Source organism: Hippopotamus amphibius, chromosome 4 (genome assembly GCF_030028045.1).
Source record: "Hippopotamus amphibius kiboko isolate mHipAmp2 chromosome 4, mHipAmp2.hap2, whole genome shotgun sequence".
NCBI lineage: Eukaryota > Metazoa > Chordata > Mammalia > Artiodactyla > Hippopotamidae > Hippopotamus > Hippopotamus amphibius.
Genome location: NC_080189.1, coordinates 132,750,916 through 132,773,611, shown reverse-complemented (window position 1 = coordinate 132,773,611; position 22,696 = coordinate 132,750,916). Strand labels below are relative to the sequence as shown.

At 37.0% G+C, this 22,696-nt stretch overlaps 1 protein-coding gene across 8 annotated transcripts in view; it reads right to left on the bottom strand.

The window, feature by feature from the left end:
- Positions 1–22,696, bottom strand: part of ARHGAP12 (Rho GTPase activating protein 12) — a 107,259-nt gene that overhangs the window by 5,130 nt on the left and 79,433 nt on the right. For 7 of the 8 annotated variants that reach the window (XM_057730827.1, XM_057730829.1, XM_057730832.1 and 4 more), the window contains 7 exons: positions 19,259–19,320; positions 14,731–14,812; positions 9,693–9,794; positions 7,292–7,390; positions 4,278–4,380; positions 2,671–2,787; positions 905–1,003 (listed from right to left, as the gene is read on the bottom strand). In XM_057730827.1, coding sequence (XP_057586810.1) covers positions 905–1,003; positions 2,671–2,787; positions 4,278–4,380; positions 7,292–7,390; positions 9,693–9,794; positions 14,731–14,812; positions 19,259–19,320 — 664 coding nt within the window. The remainder of the gene's footprint in view (positions 1–904; positions 1,004–2,670; positions 2,788–4,277; positions 4,381–7,291; positions 7,391–9,692; positions 9,795–14,730; positions 14,813–19,258; positions 19,321–22,696) is intronic. The other variant, XM_057730833.1, reaches the window with a different exon arrangement.

Sequence of the window (22,696 nt, the reverse complement as noted above, 5' to 3'; positions counted from 1 at the left end):
CTATTTGGACACTTTACTATGATTTAGCAGTTTTGGAATGTCATCTCATTTTTATCATAAACAGAAGAAACTTAGTAAGTCAGAAAGAGAAAAACAAATATATTAACGCATATATGTAGAATACAGAAAAATGGTACAGATCAACTGGTTTGCAAGGCAGAAATAGGGACACAGAGGTAGAAAACAAACATGGACACCAAGGAAGAAAAGCGGAGGGAGCTGGGGTGGGATGAACTGGGAGATTGGGATTGCCATACATACATTACTAATAAGAAAACAAATATCAAATTGTACACTTTAAATATATGCAGTTTATTGTATGTCAATTATATTTCAATAGAAGTTCTTAAAAAAATAAAAAATAAAAATAAAAGCTAGTATAAATATTATAAACATGTTAAAATTAACCAAAACAGAAATTATAGTTCAAGTCTTCAGAATTACAGGAAATGACACAAAGAGGATTTGTCTATTTGGACACTTTACAGTTGATTGAGCAGTTTTGGAATGTCGTCTCATTTTTATTATAAACAGAAGAAACTTTCTCTTAGTAAGTAAACTCTGTCTCCTCATATCTCCTACACTGTCGGATCATTTCTTAATAAACACTGTTTCATAATCACCACCCTCATTTTAAGCAAATGTCAACTCCAAATGGCTTCAAGGAAAACCATATGCTTAATCAACCTTAAGTAACGAATATTCAATAGATGACTGCAAAGGTCTTAATTTCAAACAATACAAAAATACCAGTTTTCTTGCCAAAAAGATGCTTTTCTTGACAACTTACAAGTGTAAAGAACTTTTGGTTGCAACACTCAAAATCATAAAAATCCTAGGGATTTTGACGGCAAAACAATAGGTTTGCTGTGCTTAACATTAAATGAAGAAATCATTTTCTTACCATATTGTTCAACATGGTCAATGCATAATTTCACAAATTTTGGCACTGTGCCATTCTCTCTCTGACACAGATTAGCAAGATTGGCTCCAAATACCTGATCTGAAAGAGATTTTAAGAAATGAGTCACCTTGCTAAATTTTAGTTCATGAAATGGCTAAACCATTCACAGCGCAAGAGAAGACATCCCTGCGGGCAGACACTTCACCACGATGCACGCATGTCCTAATCTGCACTCTGCCTACCTCTTCCAACTCCAAGCTCCACGAACACCCTCATTCACTCCTGCCTGGCTCCCTTCTTACCTTCTCCTGGGCAGAAATCAATCTTCCCCCAAACAGGGTTCCTTCTCATCACTCCCAGTCTCAGCTAGAATGTCACCTCCTTTTAAGAAGCCTCTGACCATCCTACCTAAGGCAACCCAATTCCAGTCACTCTCTATTTTATCACTATGTCAGATTCTTCATGGAAGTCACCAGTATTCTAATTTACTTTGTCCATCTCTCATCTTTGTAGAAGTTTTGTGCAGGCAGGGACCCTCTAATTCTTGAATGCCAATAGGTATTCACGGCACCAAGGCTCATGCCCACCACTTGGCAAATACTCAAATATTTTTTTAAACTATTAAAACATGCCCATCACGTGCCAACATATGATTTCACAAAATATATCCAAGTCTGGTCTAGCAATCTTTCAACCGAATAGTTTTGAAATTCCACATTAGTACTAAATATCCAGGAAAACAAACAAATAAAATACAGTATTTGAAGTGGATGAACAAAACCAGAAAGTGGCAAGAGTTAATATTTCTCATTGAAAAGGTCTGACAAACAAACGAGCAGCAGTTTCTATTCATTTATTTGTCTAAGCTCAATATGCTAAATTCACGTGCATTATCTGGGGTATCTGTTTACCTTTAACTCTTAAGGTTGCTAATTTGAATCACTTAATTAGCTGAACTCTTCCTAGAAGATTTAAATATCTTTTTAATGAAACTCATTTGTGTACTTTAATTTAGATGCTTTGCAAACAGATGTTTCAGCAATGGTCTTTGTTACAAACTTCACAATCAAAGACAGGTATAACATATAAGGTATATATTATGTTACCTTTTCCTATATTTTTATTTATGAACAAATGTCTCTGTTTTGAGTCAGGTATTAAAAAATTTTATCTTTGGAATTAAACATGCTTGTAAGAACTAAAGCTATATACAAGTACATGTGATTTTAAAGAATGTTTTCTTATTAAGAAAAGATTCTGTTAGTACATTATAGTTCTTATACATGAAAATAAAATGTAAAACTTAGTTAAAAAAAATCATATTAATTTTAAAATTACCTTAAATGAGAACTGAAGGCAAACAATCAAGAATAAAATTTTACATTATTTCTCTTCTTTCTTTCTACCGCTAGTGATTATTTATTCAAAATTTCTTCTGATCTGTGCATCTCGAAACTAAAAATCTGTCATTCTGAAAATCTGCCACCCAACCTATCACATCCGAGTAGTTCCTCTGGTACAGAGCATCTAAAAAGTTAATTTGATATTTATGTCTGTTCAATGCTTTAGTAAAAAATAAACTCTTCGTGTGCATTTAAAAAATCAATTTTAATTACTCAAATGTATTTTAATCACTGAACCTGATAACTTTATGAATAAAGAATGAGAACATTGTTATTGTTTGGAAATTTTTCAGCTTTTAATGTAAAATGTCTTACTTCTGATTTGGGCCAAAGTTCATTACCATAAACATCACTTTTACCTACCTTTAATATAACCTTTTTCACGAACAGCTTGCAAAGTGGGGCGTCGTGTAAGAAACTTCTTTAAATTTTTCTTGGTTTTTTTCTGTTCTGAAGAATCTATGCTAGATACTTTTGTGGCTTAAGACAGACAGACATTAAGCATTTTATAAAAATCAAGACTTTTTTGATGAAAATTTTTCCACCTAGCATCAAAACATATTAATCTCATATATAAAAAGTCACAGTATATAAATTCAGTTATTTTAACTTTAATACGGTTGAAGAGTAACACGTGAAGAGTCAAACTCACACAATTTCAAAGCGACAGACCATATAAAACATTTCATTTTTATCACTCAACACTGACTGCAAACTGCCTTCTTTAGTATATGTGCCAAGACATTTGTAAGTTATTCTTATATTCATTATTTCATAAATGATTCTACTTATAGTCTTGGACTCTCTAAACTCATCAGGTTTAGAAGGTAAAATGACCAGCAAAAAATAAAGCAACCAACCCATAAAACATAAACCCTTCCCCACCCTTACTCAACTAGGAGTCAGGGGTATACATGTATACCCACTTATCACAATGATTTTACTTCAAGCTGACTAAAACTCATCCTAATTATCTCTACTCTGAGCTAAGGATGGGACCACCCAGATTGCTACACTGCCTACAGACCTGGTTTCTCTTTGGGTTACAATGATAAAAATTTGAAAAATAAATTTCTTAACAATAACTATGAATGAAGAAAACTGAGAGTACAAACAATATGTGAGTGAAGAATTACAGCAAAAGTTTCATGGTTTACACTGTTATATGGTGGCGGTGGCAGTAACAGGGCTAAACTTCATTAGAATGTGGGAGAATAAAAGTTCTCAGCTAAATGTGGATTTGTTAAACTAGATTTAACAAAGCTCAAGTCACGGGTAATGGCCTATCTAAAACACCTAATTCACAGGAGGCCTGTGTTAGAAAATGCAATCCTTGGGAATTCCCTGGCGGTCCAGTGGTTAGGACTATGGGCTTTCACTGACGGGGCACAGGTTCAATCCCTCATGGCAAATTAAGATTCTGCATGGCGCGTGGAGCAGCCAAAAAATAAATAAAAAGATGGTTAAAAAAAAAAGAAAATGCAATCCTTACAACTGATGTCGTCACTCTGGTCCTGTACACGTATGTGGTCTGGAGATTAAATGCAGATACAGCCCGGCCAGAGGTGGCTGCCTGGCATCGAGTATGGGACACATCCCAAGACTTCTGCCTTCTTAATGTCTAAGAGTCTATCAAGAATCTTAAGTGGTAATTATATATTTTTCAATCAATAAAGTTCAGCTTCCTAGAGACCTCAACATAAGCACATTCTGTTGTGTGCATTTTTTTCTCTTGAAAAGGTATCATAATATCTTAAAATTAATACGATACCATCCGGGTGATACAATTAGGCTGAAAAATGATGCTGAGTTAATGAGGAGAGAGACACTGAGACTGCAACTACTTAATCTTACAAGTCTTGTAACACTGGAGAGTCCACTCAGCTTTTATATATTTACTCTAAACCTCTAAAGAGCTAAAAGAATAAGCTCACTCGAACCACTAGCAAAACAGAGAAAGAAAAACTTACAACGCAATTTCTTCAGATCCTTATGGTCCTTTTCTTTATCGTGCTTTTCTATTCCTGGTGAATCTGGTACCTCCTCTTCAATTGCTTCGTCGGGTTCTACTGGCTGTTGGTTAGAGATTTTCCAAACACATATTACTTTTGCTGTTACTTTAGATGTAGTTCTCAGGATGATCAGTAATCGACTCTTCCAAATGATTTTAGGGAACCAATTAGTATACAGGATGTATGATTTAGATATTTGGTAAATCTTTAAAAACACTTTTTCCCCCCATTGATAGCACTAAATCTGAATTTCAACAAAGAAAAAATTACTAATAATTCACAAGGATAATGGGTTTGTACTGATGGTGATGCTATCTTGCCTCATTTTGATCAAGTGACAGTAATAACAGTTAAAAGGTCAGGCTACAACCTGTGGTGACAGAACAGGTTGATGCTAAATTGCTGATAACAGGACAGATAAAGCTAACTAGCAACGGTACCTTAACTGCTTCCACCAACAATCTTTTAAAATTGCACTGTGTCAATAGTTAATCATTACTCACAGACCCATGGATGTCAGGAATTGAAAGAAATCCTAGAACTCATTTACAGCCTAACTAAGGTCACTTTCACAAGTTAAAAAGTGACTGAATTCTCAAAGCTAAAAACACTGCTCTGCCTTTCACTCTGGGGTCCTTATTCCACCCAGAATTTACTTTTGTGCACATGTTAAGGAAAGGCTCCAATTTCCTTGTGGACATCCAGCTGACCCCGCATGTGCCCCATCTGGCAGACTGTCCAAAGGCACGTGGCTCTGTTTCCAGGATCTTTATTTTGCTCCACAGGTGTGTGTACCTATCCCATTATGGATACATAGCTTTATACAGTCCTGACATATGCTACAGCAAGGGTGTCTTGCATATCCTTAGCCCTTTGCGTTTCTATATGAATTTTAGAATAAGCTTGTCAAGTTCAACCAGAAAACCTACTGAGATTTTGAATGAGATTCAAAAACCTCAAAGCTACAAATTCATAAATCATTTGGAAGATTATATCTTTACAAAATTGAATCTTTTAATCTATGAACATGATATACTTCATTTAATTAAGTTTTTGCCAATGTCTCTTAATAAAGTTTTGTAATTCTCCCTAAAGAAGTCTTGCCCATCTCTTGCCCTTGGTATCTTTTGCCACTTTGTAAATAATATACATTTAAAATTTTTTAGTCAGTAATATGTTCCACTTTTGTCAGTTGGCTTATTCCCTGAATCTACAGGCCTTAATTTTATTATTTTTACAAAACATTTATTTAGTTAGTTAGTTAGTTAGTTATGCTTGGTCTTAGTTGTGGCATGAGGGATCTTTTAGTTGCAGCATGTGGGTTCTTAGTTGTGGCATACAGGATCTAGTTCCCTGACCTGCCCTCCCACCCCCGCCTCCCGGCATGGGGAGCAAGGAGTCTTCACCACTGGACCACCAGGGAAGTCCCTAGGCCTTAATTTTTGAAAACTGCTTTCTCTGCAAGGCCTCCCTTGATCCCTACACTAGGTTGGCCCCTACTTAATCAGAGTTTTTATATATTCATTATATTAACTGTTCAGTTGTCTGTCCTCAGTAATCTTCTATCTTTGACTGTAAGCTCCAATCATAAAGGTGTAGCCTCCAGTTGCACTGCTATACCCCAGTGCGTAAGGCACTCACATGTTTGTTAAATGAACGCAGGCATCCTTGCTTTCAAGGGATAGCGAACAGATTACAGTGACTAGACCTGAAAGCCCATACTGGGCAGAGCAGAAGGTACATCTGAAAAGATGGACTCGGCTCAGGCTGTTGAATTTTAATAGGAGTAACACAAGGTTTCTGTGCAGGGAAGGATTATAACAGTGACATTAGGAAGTTTATATGGTAGTGGTGTTATGAATGGATGGTAAGGGATGAGATGAAATGGGAAAACTGTTTAGGAGGTGATGCTTATCTTAGTATAAACATCGAAAGGCCTGTCCATGGTTCCAGGAATAAAGGGAAAGAAAGGAACAAGCTTCAGAAATATCACACAATATTAAAAACTGCAAAGAAAGAATTCATATCTAGATTGGTAAGTAATTTGCTAGAAGAGGTAGAAGTTAGAGGCGGAAGAGTTAAAGAATACTCATATTCCAAATCTGGGTGTTTTGAATTGGGTGAATCATAAAATTTTGAAGCTTAAAAGGATGCTTAGAGACAATCCAGTCCAATCTATTTTATAAGTGAAGACCCACAGGAGAACACCTCGATGTGATCACAAACCTTATTAATAATAATGAAGCATCACCTACAAAGTCTCTGAAAGACTTCTCAATCTCTACTAAAGCCAGTGATTTCCTAACTTTTTTTCCATCTCCATTTAGTTTAAAACCATTACATACTCCTGTAAGTATTCACTTTCATTTCACTTCTGTCACACGACCTGTAATCAGGAGCCACGTCCCCATATGGTGACGGGTAAGAATACAGTCTAAGAACATACAGCCTCTACTTGTTTATTATTGCTCTCACAAACACAGTTTCTGAATATAAATGTGAGATTCTTTTTGGCTGTAATACATACAAGAAGAAATCCGCCAGGAACATGAGGATACTGTGAGTAGAAAGGTCATTAGGAAAGAAAAAGTACTAATGACGAGACAGCAGCTTCATGCATCTCACCATTTTGCTCAGTACTTGTTTCCACCAAATAGTACAATTTCCAATGCATTCGCTCAATGAGTAAATACTACGTATTTGGCACAGTTAGACTGTCCCTACCTCCTGAGCTATTTTCTTTTTGAACCAATGCCTCAAGTGAAAGGTATGTGAAATCTACTGGTGGCAAATATCCTATAAAAGACAATGTTAAATCATTCATCAGCCCCTGGGAATTGCCAAACGGATCACTGTCTTTCCTACCTCTGTCAATGTATGTACTCTTAAAAAGTATTTTTTCACATATAAAATTGGAAAATAGATATACAATAACCAGTTAGAAAAAAAAAGTATCTAAGTCGAACACATACCTGATTACTGATAGTACTACTAAGAACTTTAAACCAGTCATTGATAACAGTGTCATTATCAGACTGAATCAGCAGTTCTGTTCCTTGACGGGTTTTCAGCTTTAGAGATAAGAAGGGGGGGAAAAATATTATGGTTAGTGCTTTTATCAAGTAAATAAATACATTTAATTTAAAGCCTACAAAACTACCAGTAGAAGATTATATGCCATACAGTATAATAGTGATGAAAGGTTATAGTACTCCCCAGTGATGAAACTGTCTTTTATTTTAAGCATATAAGAATACCAGCTGGATTATTTTACAAAACAATGTTTTTCTCACAGTAAATTCTCAATGAAAATCTAACAATTTAGTATCCCAAACTCCATCACACAAACACCATAAAACTTGCTGAAATCCAGAATACTTTATCATTAAAAAGTAAGTTCAAGTAGCTAAGCTGTGCATTTTAAATGAGAAAATTGAAACATAATTTGTAAAGAAATAAAATCTGATATTCTTACATAAATTTGAGAAATGTGTTCTCTGGTTAAAAAAATGTAGAAGGAGAATAGACAAGAGTTAGACTTCCAATGTTTCCTATTCAATAGGACAATATAATGACTCAGGACAAAGAGAGGGCACAGACAGTAGATGTCACAACCCCTCTGGACAGAAACATCACTGAATTGTCGAATCATGAACTAACAAAAGTAAGGATACTATATATGATTCTACCCGTACGCGATAACCAACTCAGGTATGCTCTCCTTGGTTCAAAGTTCCTCACACTTGACTGAGGAAGAATTTCGAGGTAGTTATAGAAAGCATTCCTTCTATTTTCTGTTGTTAAATGTTTGGTTTTCTTTTTTCCTAGAGGAACATATGGCAATGTTTCCCCAACAACATTCTGAGATATATTCCTCAAACAGTTCCAGAAGTCATGTTTTAAAAGGCATTCTTCAAATAATAAACAAAGAATTCATTGTGTGATGCTAATGTGGGAAACGCTGGATTGAAGCGAGTTAAATAAGACTCTGTCCTTCAAGACTTCTCAGAGTTTTGATATTCCAGGGTACACTGTGACTTCCTAACAGAGGAATAAAATACACACTATTTCCCAAATCTCTCTGTTCTGGAATGAAACAAGGCCACTTCAGGTAACACTGACTTCCTTTCCTGCATTTCTTTCTAGAGAGCAGGCCAAGCAATCAACCAATATTGAATATACACTGCAGGTGGACACTGCTGCAGGTTCTCACTTATAAATAAGGGGGAAATGCAGGCTCTTTGCTTGAAAAAAAAATTTTTTTTATCTAGTGGAGGAATAATTTACAGATGATGATAACTCCAGGTACATGAAAACAAGTGCTATTTGAAAAGCATAAAGCAGCAGCATCTGTGCTGTGGTAATGTTCTCCCAGGTCTTGGAAGAGAGGGAACATTTGACAGCGGAGACGAGCAGCCACTGGTACTCAAGGCAGATTCATCAGGAGTGAAAATCATCAAGACAGGAAAACCTGGGCTCCACGCAGGGAATATCAACCATTTCAACCTGCCTAGACAACAAGTAGGAAAGGCCTGAGACAGGAGAGATTATCTGTAAAGATGGTCTGAACACCCCTCTGCTCTCTCTCTGTGTACGCAGCCCTGTGCAGCGTGGCCGCTGCTCCCGCATCGGCAGGGGATCCTGAATCCTGGCTGGCCTCCCGACCTGCTTTAACCCACAGCACACGCTGGTGTCCGACGCTTACACCCAGCCCTTGAGAAGCCTTGTGGCTCCCACTCTGGCCTCCTGGAAACCCTGGCATGAGAAGAAGCCTGGGGTCGCCTCCTTGAGGAGGACAGACCCAGTGAGAAGGAGCCCAGCCGACAGCTGGCACCAACCCGGACATGGGAACTAGACCATCCAGTCCCAGTCAAGCCACTGGACGACTGAAGCCTGGTGACCGGGCCCAGGTGAGACTGGAAGAACCACTCAGTTCCACACAGGCCAAACCGAACAAGCAGAACGGTTCTATTCGTAGGCTCCTGAGTTTTGGGGTGCTCTATTAGGCAGCAATAAGTAACTGATACAGGATCAAGAATCACTGTGGAGGGCTTTTAATGCAAATGAGAAGGTTTTAATTTATTTTTCAATATTAGATTTGGTAGGTAAAGGGAACCACACCCTTTTATTGTTGCTGGGGAAAGGCAAGACTTGTGGGACAAAGGCTTGTAATATATAGTCCGAGATTCAATGACTTACGCAAATGAAGCCAGATTTTTATATCAGCTTTTCTCCCTAAATTATGATACAAACTAACTTAATGACTACCTTTGCCTTAACTAGTCACAATGAAAGACTATTTCCCAAAATAATTCAGAACATAAAATTACTATGGTTAAGAATGTGGATTATACTTAGAAAATAATTTATTACCTCAAAAACATTCTTTTTGCTGGATTTATCCTTTGAAGCCATCTCAATGGTTGCCCCCTTAAGGTCCACTGTGAACTCTGGTTTGGACTGATTACTCCCAAACTTCATTTTAGAAAAAAGGAGAAACCTTTATGTTATATTCATGTACAGAGGTGTATCCAAAAAGAATTAATACCAATTTTATATCATTAACAATAAACCAAATGGGTGGTTACCTCAAATTCTTCTTTTTATAACAATTCCTACTTTAAATTGAAACTTAACATCTGTAAGACTCGATTATATATAATTCATAGAAAAGGAAACAAAATGGCTCAACCGCCATCATTATAAGAAAAATACAAAATAAAGCCACATTAAAATTGTTTTTCACCCATTAGTGCAAAAACAACAACAACAAAAGTTTGATGAAAAACTACATTGGTGAGGCTGTAGAGTAATAGGCCCTCACTTGCAAGCAGGGTATAAACTGGAGCTCCTAGAGAGGAAAAATTGGTAATACTATATTATATATTTATAAATACATGTATCCTTTGGCTTAGCAATTCTATATTTTGGAATTTATTCTAAACTATCTATGACTAGGTAAAATGATGTGTTCAAAAGGCAATATTCTTATATACATTTAAATAATATCTGGCAGAAAACCAAGTTCTTTTCCACCTAATAAATATTCTCTAATCCTGATTTTGTGCTTTCGAGGGTTATTTCCTTATCAACTATTTATGTTGTTAACAACTAACAATAACTTCTAAGAACAAAATCCTAAGCCCCATGTTCTTCTATTCAGCCTCTGTTAGAAATAAAAACTAGAGCCAGATGCTCTAGAGCCTCAGCAATTCAATGAGGAACGGTGAACAGGAACACAGTTTTGACATGAGTGGTTTGAGAAGCAGCAGCACCTAGTTAGCTATTATGTTTTGTTAACCAGATAAGAAGATTAGCAAAGATCAGAGAATTTATATTAAATATACACCTACTCTGTATCTTGCCATCATAACAAATTTCTGTTTAGTCTGTTAACTGAGAATAGAAAATAGCATTCCTATGTTACTGTAGGATTTGGGGGTTTTAAAGCCTTTAAGGGCTGATGAATTGTAATCTTTAAAGTCATAAAGATTTGTTACAGGAAATTTCATTTGCTAAAATATTTTCAAATTATGTTCATCACTGGAAATGGATCTTACCCACCAACCTTGTGATAACTTACTATTTATAACATCAATGACTGCTCTGTAGTTTCACATTTAATAAATGGTTTGACTTCATCTGTTCCCTTTTACTTCATCTTTTCAGTGTGGACTTAAATAATATACTTGTTATAACTACACAAAACTTAAGATATTATATGGAATTTATTAGTGGAATCAAAACAAAATTTAGGATGTTTCATGGATTTTATTAGTGGAATCATAACAAAAACCACAACAAAAAGTTTAACAATTCTACAAAGTCTTTGCCTTCCTTAGTGCCTTTTGTCATTCAAAAGACATGTAATTAATCATAAACCTATGATGGGCACAGATAACTTTCTGAGCAAATGTGGTATATCTCAAAAGTTACAAAACTTAAATGGACACATTTAACAAAATGATAAAAATCAATTTAACTTGTCATCATGACATGCTCTGTAGATAGTTAGCTATAAGTTAAGATATAAAAACCAATCAAATAAGTTATAGCAACCAAATACAATCACATGACATGAAATGCTATAAAAATGCTTCAATGTGGTTGGCAAAATTTTGTGTTTGTTATTTCTCAAAATCTAGTCCTGCTTTTCTCTACTGTAATCATTGCTTCAACGCATTCATAGCAAAGAAAATAGAACTATAGTGGCAAAGGACATGCGACAAGAACACATACAGTGACAGCGGAAACAGGATCAGATTTTACATATGCGACAGCAGGCCGGCGGCTGACAGAGTTTTTCCAAGAAGAAAGCAGCGAGAGCAGGAGCTCAGAGACTGAGCCCTGCCGGCAGAATGACTTGATGGGAAAAGGGAAGAAAATGACGATGTCATTACAGTGCACAATGGCAAAATGACATACATGAGAAAACCATAATGGAACCAGAGAGGACAAAAATATGACTCTGCAAGCAGACACAACACAGGCAAAGCTGCATCTCCAACATATTTTTCAAAGGCCCTAGAGTTTATCTTAGAATATTTTCTGACTTTGTTATTCTATAAATTCATGTTTTATTTTTCAGATGAATGCTTTACACAACTTACTTTAAACAGACTTGTTTCCCCTTATATTCACAAGGAAAGCCTTGGGGGGATGGAGCCACTCAGCCCCTCCTCACAAATCCCTGAGCCTCCCCCTTGTGGCCTGCGGGGCCACATCCTCTGGTCCCTGTCTTCGTCCTCTCTCGGGAGAGGCCCTGCCATCCAGCTCGCCTGCCCCTTCCTCTAGGACAGGGCTCTCAACCAGAGGCGATTCTGTCACTCGGGGACATCTGGCAACATCTGGAGATGTTTTCAGGTGGAGGTGGGGGAGCTACTGTCATCTGAACACCCCACAACGCATAAGACAGTCCCCACAACAAAGTATTATCTGGTCCAAAGAAGCGACTATTTTTAGAAATTTGAAAGCACCATATAAACGAATTTGAAAAGCCACCAATATCTGTGGGGTGACTCCTGAAATACTCAAGGAATATGAGGAACAAAATCTGCAAGGAACATAGTTTATGTTGTGTCATCCTGTGACCTGCACGTGCTGGTCTCCCGTTACAGGGTAAGCTCTAAATACGGGGGTCACATAACTCACTTCTGAACCCCCAAGCCTAACACCAGGCCCAGAACAGAGCAGGCTTTTATATCTGCTGAACAAATGAGGTGAAGGAGGTAAGAAAAGGGCAAGGATAATTTTAGTCACTGATATAACAACCTGGGGGATAACTAATATTTTCCAGGAAACAAGTGACGCCTACCTATCCGGAAGGAGGAGGACAGGCTCGCTGGATTCTGGATGACAGCATCTGTGTAAAGTCATCTACAGTGGCGCTGCATGCAGCGTCTGCACGTTTCATTCACTCAATGTTAACTATCCGTAAAACCAGAGATAAACACGAAGCATGAATGGTCTTCTAACAGCAGAGCTTCATGTAGTAAGGATGATTTTGCTCAGTGCCTGTCAATGAGTATGTGTCCTGGAGTAAGTGTAAGACCTGAACTGGCTATTTCTTCCAGTATATCTCAGTAGAGGTTTTTGCATTAAGTGTAAAGGTTTTTGCACTAATCTGTAAAGAACCATACTAGCACATGGTAATACAGTAATACAACTTTAGCTCATGAACAGAATACCCCACCTTCTGCTGGCATTAGTTTTAATTATGAGTTCTGCATTATGCAAGGTCTTCAAAAGACCTTCATAAAATGCAACCAGCCTGTACTAATGGTTCTGTGCTGGGGTATTCACGTAACATCTTCAAATTTAAAAAGAAATTTTCATTTCCTTTAAATCACATACACATCTGCCTACCTCAACGATGCCTCACTTACCACAGTGATCTATCTACTCGCTGTATCTGTATATACCACAACTTTCAATCTTTAGGGATCAGTAATTATCAAACAACCAACCACTGTCCAGCTTTCTTCAGGAATTTTCTCTTATTTTAATCTCTAATTGCTTCTCCATTCCTTTTCTTTCATTCACTTCCTTCACTCAATTTCAAATAAAAACTGAGCCATGAGTAGGAAGAAGAAATAACTGCATCATCATCTAGAAATGCATTAATATAAACAAAGAAGTACCATATACTTCACCTCAGGGGAAAAAGGAGAAATAATTATCAATTTACTTTACGACAAAGTCAAACAAAAATTTCAATCTTTTAATGTGGAAAGCACATCACAGGTCAGTTCCACTCTACTGGCTGACCGGAGAGCAAATCAAAGCATCAGTGAAGCAAAAGAGAAGAAACGTTCCAAAATGTTCATATCTGTGCTCAATCCAGCAGATTTTGGGGGTTGTCATATCAAAGTATTTGAGGACTAACATGCTCTGTGGCACTCCTAGCTCAAAACAGTGTTACATGGCTGCACTGTAAATGCAGATGGCTAAAATTTGCTTGAATTTTACAAACAGATTTCTCTTTTATCGAACGTAAGGTCAATAGGTCCTACTAATTTTGAAGCAACTCAGTGATTGTGAGAAATATTGGTTTCAGTAGGGTATAAAGCAGAGTAGAGACATTAGATTAATCTCATTTTAAAGCCTTTTTGGAAATACCCAGAGCATGGACTCTGGAGCCAGGTCTGTCACTTAGTAGCTATAAGATCTTGAGTGAGTCACGGAGCTATTTTACACTTAATTTTCTCATCTCCAACAGGGGGAGAGGGGATGATAAACAGTACTCTCCCAGAGTTAAGAGGATAATATATATACCACCTCCTACACTTAGAACAGTACTTAACACACTTTCAGCTTTCAAAAAATGTTAGCTATTATGATATGTCACAAATTATAATTTTTGGTATTTGTATTACAAATAACTAAGGAGTAACGACAGTAAACACTCAAACATATGAAAAGCTTCAAAGTCCCACAAGCAACAGTGACATTTCTTTCTTTTTCTAAAAGCTGACTGATATGATAGACAGACATGGAAACCTGACTAGTATCCAAGGGGTGGTTGGATCACAATTCAAGGTGGGGCTTGCCACATGACCACTTATTTTCTGACAAAATATCTGAAAGAGCCAGACCACAATCACAGGAAAGCTTTGGCATCCTGAAGACAAACCAAGAAATATATTTGTTCTCTAATGCCCAAGTACAGTAAGGTCACCTTTCAATGCATAAAATAGAATTGGTTGGTTTTAACAATATGAGTCAGGACTTTTCTAAGTAGCCCTTTTCTTTCTCTTATGAGTCAAAACATCTTTAACTAAGAAAACCTCATTTACTCTTATTTGCACACTAGCAGTAGCTAGGAGGACTCTGGAATACTTGGTGAAGTTCAGGTGCAACATTGTCCACATAATTTAAATGTAGAAAGCCTCCAAGGAAAAGAAGTACTTACCCAACTTGTGCTACTTCCTTGAGTTTTGGTAAAGAGTAAAGATGAACCCTGCAACACGGCCCAAGAAGACAACCAGTTTTTTCTGTAATGATAAAGATGGCCAATTAAAGCTCCGTATCCAGTTTCTCCAACCAAATTTAAAAAATTAAAGCCTACGTAGCTGTTATCAATGTTGTCCACAATTTATAGTCATACTGACATTCTAACTGTTTTTACTGGGGATGTAATTCTAATGGAAATTATAATCATTTTATAGCCCCAAAACAAATGAAGTAAATTAGAGATGTAAATTATCAGAATAACTACACACCTAGTTATGTTTGCATGGAAGTAATCCAGCACATCCGTGATCAAGGGCACTAATTTAAAGTCACATGAACCGAACATTGCATTTGGCAAGAATTCTTATTCACAATTAAAAATTAGACAAAAACATGCTTATCTTACCTCATTCTCTGTAGATACAGATTGTTTTATATTTCTTAGTTATCTTCCTTCCCCTAATAAGGCTACACTAGGTGAGCAGTAGATAGTAGGCACATTCTAAGTATAAACTACATGCTGATCAATCACTAAGGCTACTATTACCAAAATGAGGCTTTTAAAAAACCTCTCTTGAACTACAAAATCAACACACATGCTATATCAAAACTCTGAACACAGAAATGTATAAAGAAAAAGGCCCCTTTCTTCTCCTTCAATCCCCACTCCAGAGGTAACCAACGTTCACCTTATAAGGCAATTTAACTGCTGGCAGGCTAAAATGAACATCAAATATATCTTCCACAGGAATTTATTAAGGCTTGCCTTATAGCCAAACATATGGCCAGTTTTGTGGAAACTTTACAGGCATTCAAAAGAAGGTTTATTCTCCAGGACTTCCCTGGTGGCATGGTGGTTAAAATTCCACCTGCCAATGCAGGGCACATAGGTTAGATCTCTGATCTGGGAAGATTCCCACATGCCACAGAGCAACCAAGCCCATGTGCCACAACTACTGAGCCTGCGCTCTAGAGACTTCAAGCCACAACTACTGAGCCCATGTGCCACAACTACTAAAGCCTGTGAGCCTAGAGCCCACGCTCTGCAACAAGAGAAGCCACCACAGTGAGAAGCCCGTGCACCGCAATGAAGAGTAGCCCCTGATCACCACAGCTAGAGATAGCCCGTGAGCAGCAATGAAGATCCAACACAGCCAATAAACAGTCAGTGCTCCCTCCCCAAAAATACATAAAAAATTTAAAAAATAAAAAGGTTTACTCTCCATATTCAGAATGTAGAATTTAATAACTATCAATTAGACCTACTTTATTATTTTATAACTTTTTATGTCTGCTTGAACTTGAAAAGTGAAATAAAGTTTACTCCTACTGAGTCTCTATTTTTCCTTTTATTTGCCGTTGTTTTGCTTATGCTCATTAACACTACTTATTCAGTAAATGGCTATTTCTAATGATGAGATCTTCACTGTGGACTGATCCACAGAGCTCATCATTTTAAAGATGCTTAGTGCTTTGCCCCTGAGTTAAACCTATCTGCTATTAAGATCCCTGTTGCTGCTTTACTTTTTATACCTTTGATATGCCTCTTCATTTGTTTTAACTTTTCTGAATCACTTTTCAGATGTCTCTTTCGTATGTACTACTGAGTTGGGTTTTGCTTTGTGCTTCAGTCTGAGCACCTTTTTCTTTCAAGAGATGAATACAGTGCATTTATATTTATAATACTGATATGACACATATGTCTGGTACCTGTTCTGTCATCATTTTGTTATATTTTCATTTTATTTTGTTATTTTGTTTTGTGTAGATCTCAAGATATTTTGGAAGGTTTTATTTTCATTTGTACATTTATTTTATAGAAAATCATATTTCTTGAGATAATATCTAACGTCTCTACTCTGAAAAATGTTAAAATATATTCCCACTTTAAAAATATATATATATTTCCACTTTAAACTTTTTGAGTTTAATTTTCAAAATTTAAAAAAAAACTGTAGAATATGTGTATCTCAGAACAAATACTGAATATTTGAATACTGAAAAAATGACAGCTGCCTCAAGGGCTGTGTGACTGAGTTGCAGGCAGAATTAGTCATATTTTTTTCATGGAACCAATTTTTTTCCTGAAAGAACAACCGGCGGATACTCTGTGATCATTTAGACTTGCCTATTTGGCAGGCAGACATTATCTCAAAAATAAATGACGTGAGCCTGTCATTTCAAGGAAAATAAATGATAGTATATGTTCACAATAACAAATTGAAGCTTTCAAACAGAAAGCAGAATTTTGGAAAACTTGGCACATCTGCCACTGTGAGGTTGACAATATACCAAAACTTAGTGATTTTGACGATATTACTGATTTATGATTCTTTGATACTATAAAATAAAATGTGCCAACATCCGAAATATCAGCAAACCTTAGTAAACCAGCATTTCCAAATGACCTACAAGATGCTACAAAATTATGTATGGGTAAAGACTCATTCAAAATGCAACACAGACCCATGGGTTTTAATGTAACTGAATACAAAAAGTTCAAGGGTAGTTTTTCAGAATCTTCACTGCAACTAACGTTTATGGAGTTTTGGTTTAGCCGAAAAAATATGCACAATTATCTGAGAAGGCTATTAAAATATTCCTCCCTTTTCCAACTTTATCCATGTAAAGCAGAATTTTCTTTATATACTTCAACCAAATAATACATCACAACAGACTGACTGCAAGCAGAGATGAGAATCCAGGTGTCTTACATTAAGCCAAATAGTAAAGATTTTTGAAAACATAATGCCACGCTTCTCATGGAAATCTTTTGCATTAGAAAATACATGGGTTTTTCTCCATAAAAAATGATATTCATGTTAACATGTGACAGGTTATTAGTTTTTAAAGAGTTCATAAAGATCCTTAAAATTTCTCAGTTTTAATTTCTTACAGTAAATAATTCTAGATATAAACTATATAGACAGAAGTTCTTTGCAGTAACCAGTAATTTTTAAGAGTTTAAAGGGGTTCTCAGAGCAAAATGTTTGATAACCACTAAAATACAGAAAACTGAAACACCATTTTGCTCAACTCTAATAAATTCAAATATAATGAAATGGATGATATTCTTAGGAAAAGTATTCCAAAAAGTATTTCAAAAGAAGGAGAAAATCTAAAAGACTAATCATCACAGGAAAAATGGGAACAACGAAAACAGAGAAAGTGGCCAAAGACCTATCTGCACTACATATGCCCAAAAGGGAGAAAAGAAAAAGAGATCCAATTCACATGACCTCTACCAAGGAACAGCCTAAGGAGCAGCTAATTGCAGTATTTGTAAAGCTATTTCAGAACACTTAAAAGAAAAACTTCCAAGTACCACAATCTGACAAAGACAGTTCAATTAAAGCAGATCTAAAAAACTAAACTACATGTAAATTTTAAACTCTTTCTTAAACAACAGACTGATCTCATTTTAGCTATTAAACCATAGCACTTCAGCAGTTTTTTAAACCTGGGGAAAATGCAACCTACCTTACAAAGGGTTAATTTCCTTAATTTATTAACCAAAAAAACCAACAACCCAAGAGAAAGAGAGACAAAGGGTATAAACTGATAATTCAACAACAACAACAAATAAGAAATATAAATGGCTTGTGATACTCTACCTCACTAAAAAGAAGCACAAATAAAAATACCATTTTCTCTCTAATCTCTATTAGCAAAGATCAAAGAGTTTGAAAACATACTGAATGGGCAAAGGTGTGGAGAAATCTGAGGCTCCTGAGGTTGGAACTGACTGAGGGCTTAGGGCATGATTTGGAATTCACCAAAATGACCACTGCATATGGCCTAGCAATTCTACTTTCATAAAATTTATTCTACAGGCATATCTACATACTTGCAAAACACCGAGTGTAATACTGCTTCTAACAGCAGCAAATGTAAACATCCTACATGTCTACCAATCGACAGGCATATTTACATACTTGCACATAAGTAACAGTTAAATACACTATGAGGCGGCCATACAACATATAACTATGCAGCCCTTAAAGACAACGTGCCAGCTGCACGTGCAATGAAACAGCACCATCTCCAAGATAAACTGTTAAAAAAATAAAAGATTGTGTTAAAAAATTACCCTACGTACATACAAATAAATCTATTTTCTATCTCTGGAGGAAAACAGTACATCTCACTAGACATAACTAGATGCCTCTGGGGAGGGAAACTGATGGCTGGTGACTGACTTTTTGTATTTTGCCATGTGCATTTATTACTTATTGAAAACAAAATTTTAATAAAGCTACTACCTGCTCAGAATCCTCTGCCTTATCACCTCTGAGTTTAATTTTACCTTAAGAAATAAGTCAAGACAAAGAAACACTTCCTGACAATCTTATATACAATCATATTGAAAAATACACTGGGAATTCTTTGACCCTTTTAATCACTTCTACTAGAATATAATCATATTCAGTTTCTGTTTATATCAATCAGATGAAATGTGTGAGAACTTTAATGATTTGTGTACTTACCGAACCTTTTTCCCATTTTCAGTAATTTTTGTTACATTTAATAATCCATATTTCTCTTGACCCTATGGTATGGAACAGAGATGTTACTGTTTAAACATCATTCATATAGACAACGAGGTCCAAATTCTTACATATGACTGAATCAAAATGATCTGGTACCCTAAAAATTTGCTTAAAAGAAAAGATTAGTCAGTATGTAATACATCTAGTTCTAGAATACGTTAAGAATATAATTTCCTAATACTTCTGTAAACTTTTTTTCAGTTATTTTTATAATTAAACACTTGGTCTTCTCAAGTAATAACAGCCAAAAGGTAAAATCAAATTAGATTTCCAGATGAACGCCACAAGTCAGCACTGGAAAAATGATTTATGACTTCCTGATCAAAGCAAGTGATACACTGCTATAATGACAAACACCACAAAAACGGAATCATTTACTTTGCTGTCATTTTACAACAGTATAGTCTGAAAATTATTTAAGATACCAACCCACATAGAGTGTGGAAATAACTAGGCAGAACAAATGCAGTGACTGTATTTAATAAGTTACTTAAAAGTGGTACTATGCATAGAATTGGCCTTAATGTGGCATAAAGTATTCAATATGTGCTTCATTAAACATATTATCAGATGGTGAATTGGGCTCTAGACAAACTAGATCTATTAGTCAGCTGATGTAAAAAACAGTGACACAGCTTTATTACCAAACCTTAGGAAGGCAAAAGCCCCTGTCCTCAAGTTAAATGTTATCTTAAAATTCTTCCAGGTAGAACTGAAAAGGCACTTTCTCACTGCTCTAGTCTCCTACAGTCAAATGAATTTACACAAAATGAGTTCATGCCTATAGCAATCATCATTAGTGAGCACTGTATGAAAACGACAAAGCACTCAATTTTACTTCCACTAAAACACACACACACAATACACACACATACAGGAAAAAATAGTCTCAATTCAGAATTTATTTCTAACTATTTAACTCACACCTCAGCTATTTTCTCAATATACTTTAAAAAAAACTCTTTCTCGTATGGGAGATAGACATAGTATTATTTTCCCACTAATGTCTACAAGATAATGTTTGAAAGTTTTGCCTGGTCTGATAATAATCCACATCTATAGACAAAGCTGACAAACTGTTATATTATTCACTTTCAGTATACTGGGAACTTCGGGAATATCCCTATTCCTGTAATTTTTTCACAAAGCACAGGTTGGATCTCCTTAGAGGTTCAAGTCTGACACCTCTCTGAAGAGTGCTCTGTTGCCTCTCAATGAAAACATCAATTACACGGTGATAAATATGCACAGGATGTTAAGTAAGAACATTCCCAATTTACCATCAGAAGCACGGAGGGCAGGAAAAACCTCTCAATGGTCCAGGAACTAAGCAACACTAATCTGAGAGGATGGGCACGGGTGATGCGAGCAGAAGAACTGGAAGGGCAGAGGTGGGAATAAGCCTATTAAAAACACGAAAACTGGAACTGTGCAGGGTGAAAAGCAGAGACAGGAAGAAAATGCCAGCATCAAAACAGGAAGAAAAGCGGAAGGGACAGTAGCAGTGACAGACGGCCATGCACACGCGTCGTTCAGGGGAAAGGCCCAGAGCTCTCACGAAACTCTCACAGGGACCGAGAGCCAAGCACTAACGCTCTACGTAGTAAGTACTCTAACATGAACGTAAACGAAGAACAAAACGTGCCACATCCAAAACGTATGACAACCATTACCACACAGTGCGAGAAGCGCTGTAAGAAAGGCATACCTAACTCCACCTGAGAAGGAAGGAGGGAGCAAGAGAAGCTTCCTGGAGACTCGGACCCAGGAGTGAGGAACAGCAGTCAGCTAGACCGACACACAGGAGACGGAAATGACAGACGGGTAAAGGCACAGAAACTAGAAGAGCATCATCTCTAAGAGCCTTAAGTTCCCTCAACGTACGGAGCGGGGTGGAAAAGCAGCAAGAAGCAAGGCGGTGGAGAGAATGAAGTAGGAGTGGGCAACATGGAACCAACCAGGACGCTATTCCAATAATTTCTATCAGTGTAAGAGATGCTGAAGGCCTGGACCAAGGCAGCAGCCCTGAGACAGTGAAGAGGAGACAACCATGAGAGCGGCTCAGAAGACAGAACCGACAGGGATGGCAGGTAAGAGGGGAGATCTGGGGAAACTCCCACGCTTGGGGGGTTCCCTCAAGCAGGAGCTCCTCCGCCCTCCAATGACTGACAACGGCCCCCAGTTTGTTTCCTTTGTTGCACCTAACGCAAAGCAGAATTACACATTTTTATTCACCGTCCACTCAGTCAGGCTGTGTGCTGGGACCACATCTGCTGCGCTCTTCGCGTATGGCAGCACCGAGCACAGCGGCCAGCATGGAGCTGGGGCTCAGCAAATATCTACTGAAGTAATTAACCAACAAAGCAGCTGTGCTATCACACTACTACCTAGTGTAAGAGAAGGGCGGTGATGGAGAAACTAACGCTTTAACTCGAAAACACTGAAGTTCTGAATGTGACATAAAAGTGACAAGCAGGCAGATACAGGCTTGGCTATTCGGGATGGGGGGGTGTAAATTCAGACAGGTTTTTATTTCACTTTATTTGGTGTACTTTTCTTAATATGATTGAAAATCAACCAATGTTTTTGTGTAGCTTACTAAAATAACTTCAAAAAAATACCTTGTTCAGTCCTGTAAAAATTGCCCATACTCACACACAACTATTTCTTACTCTAAACATGTCGATATTCCAAAGGAAACTTCATGTTGAAAATAAGCAGGAATGTTTTAATAAGAACTGGCAAAATATGGTTAAATTTTAGCCAAAAACATTGTCCTATCCCAATAAGACAAGAAAACAATAAAAAGTCAATTCTAGGGCTTCCTAGGTGGTGCTGTGGTTGGGAATCCGCCTGCCAATGCAGAGGTCATGGGTTCGATCCCAGCTCCAGGAAGATCCCACATGCCACGGAGCAACTAAGCCCGTGTGCCAAAAAAAAAAAAAAAAAAAAGTCAGTTCTACTGAGTAATCTGGGAAAACTTCCACAGGTTCACAATCACCTTGCAGGCTCCAGAATTTCTAACCGATTTTGCATTCATTTAGTAAAATAAGCATTTCCCAATTTTGGCTAATAATTATTATATATCAAAATCAATACCTCCCATTAAAATCTTTATCTTCAGTTAATCATGTTATAATCATGTAATAAAAAGATTCTTTATATATAGAGTACTCTTGCCCAGTGACATAAGGTTGAAAAAGAACCAGTGTGCTGAAACTTCCAGAACAGGTAAATCCATACAGATCTTCAAACTACAGGCTGTTGGGGGGGGGGGGGAGAAGGTGGAGTGACTACTTAATGGGTAGGGGTCTCCCTCTGATAGGATCAAAGTACCCTGAAACTGGGCAGGAGTGACAGCTGCACACACTGTAA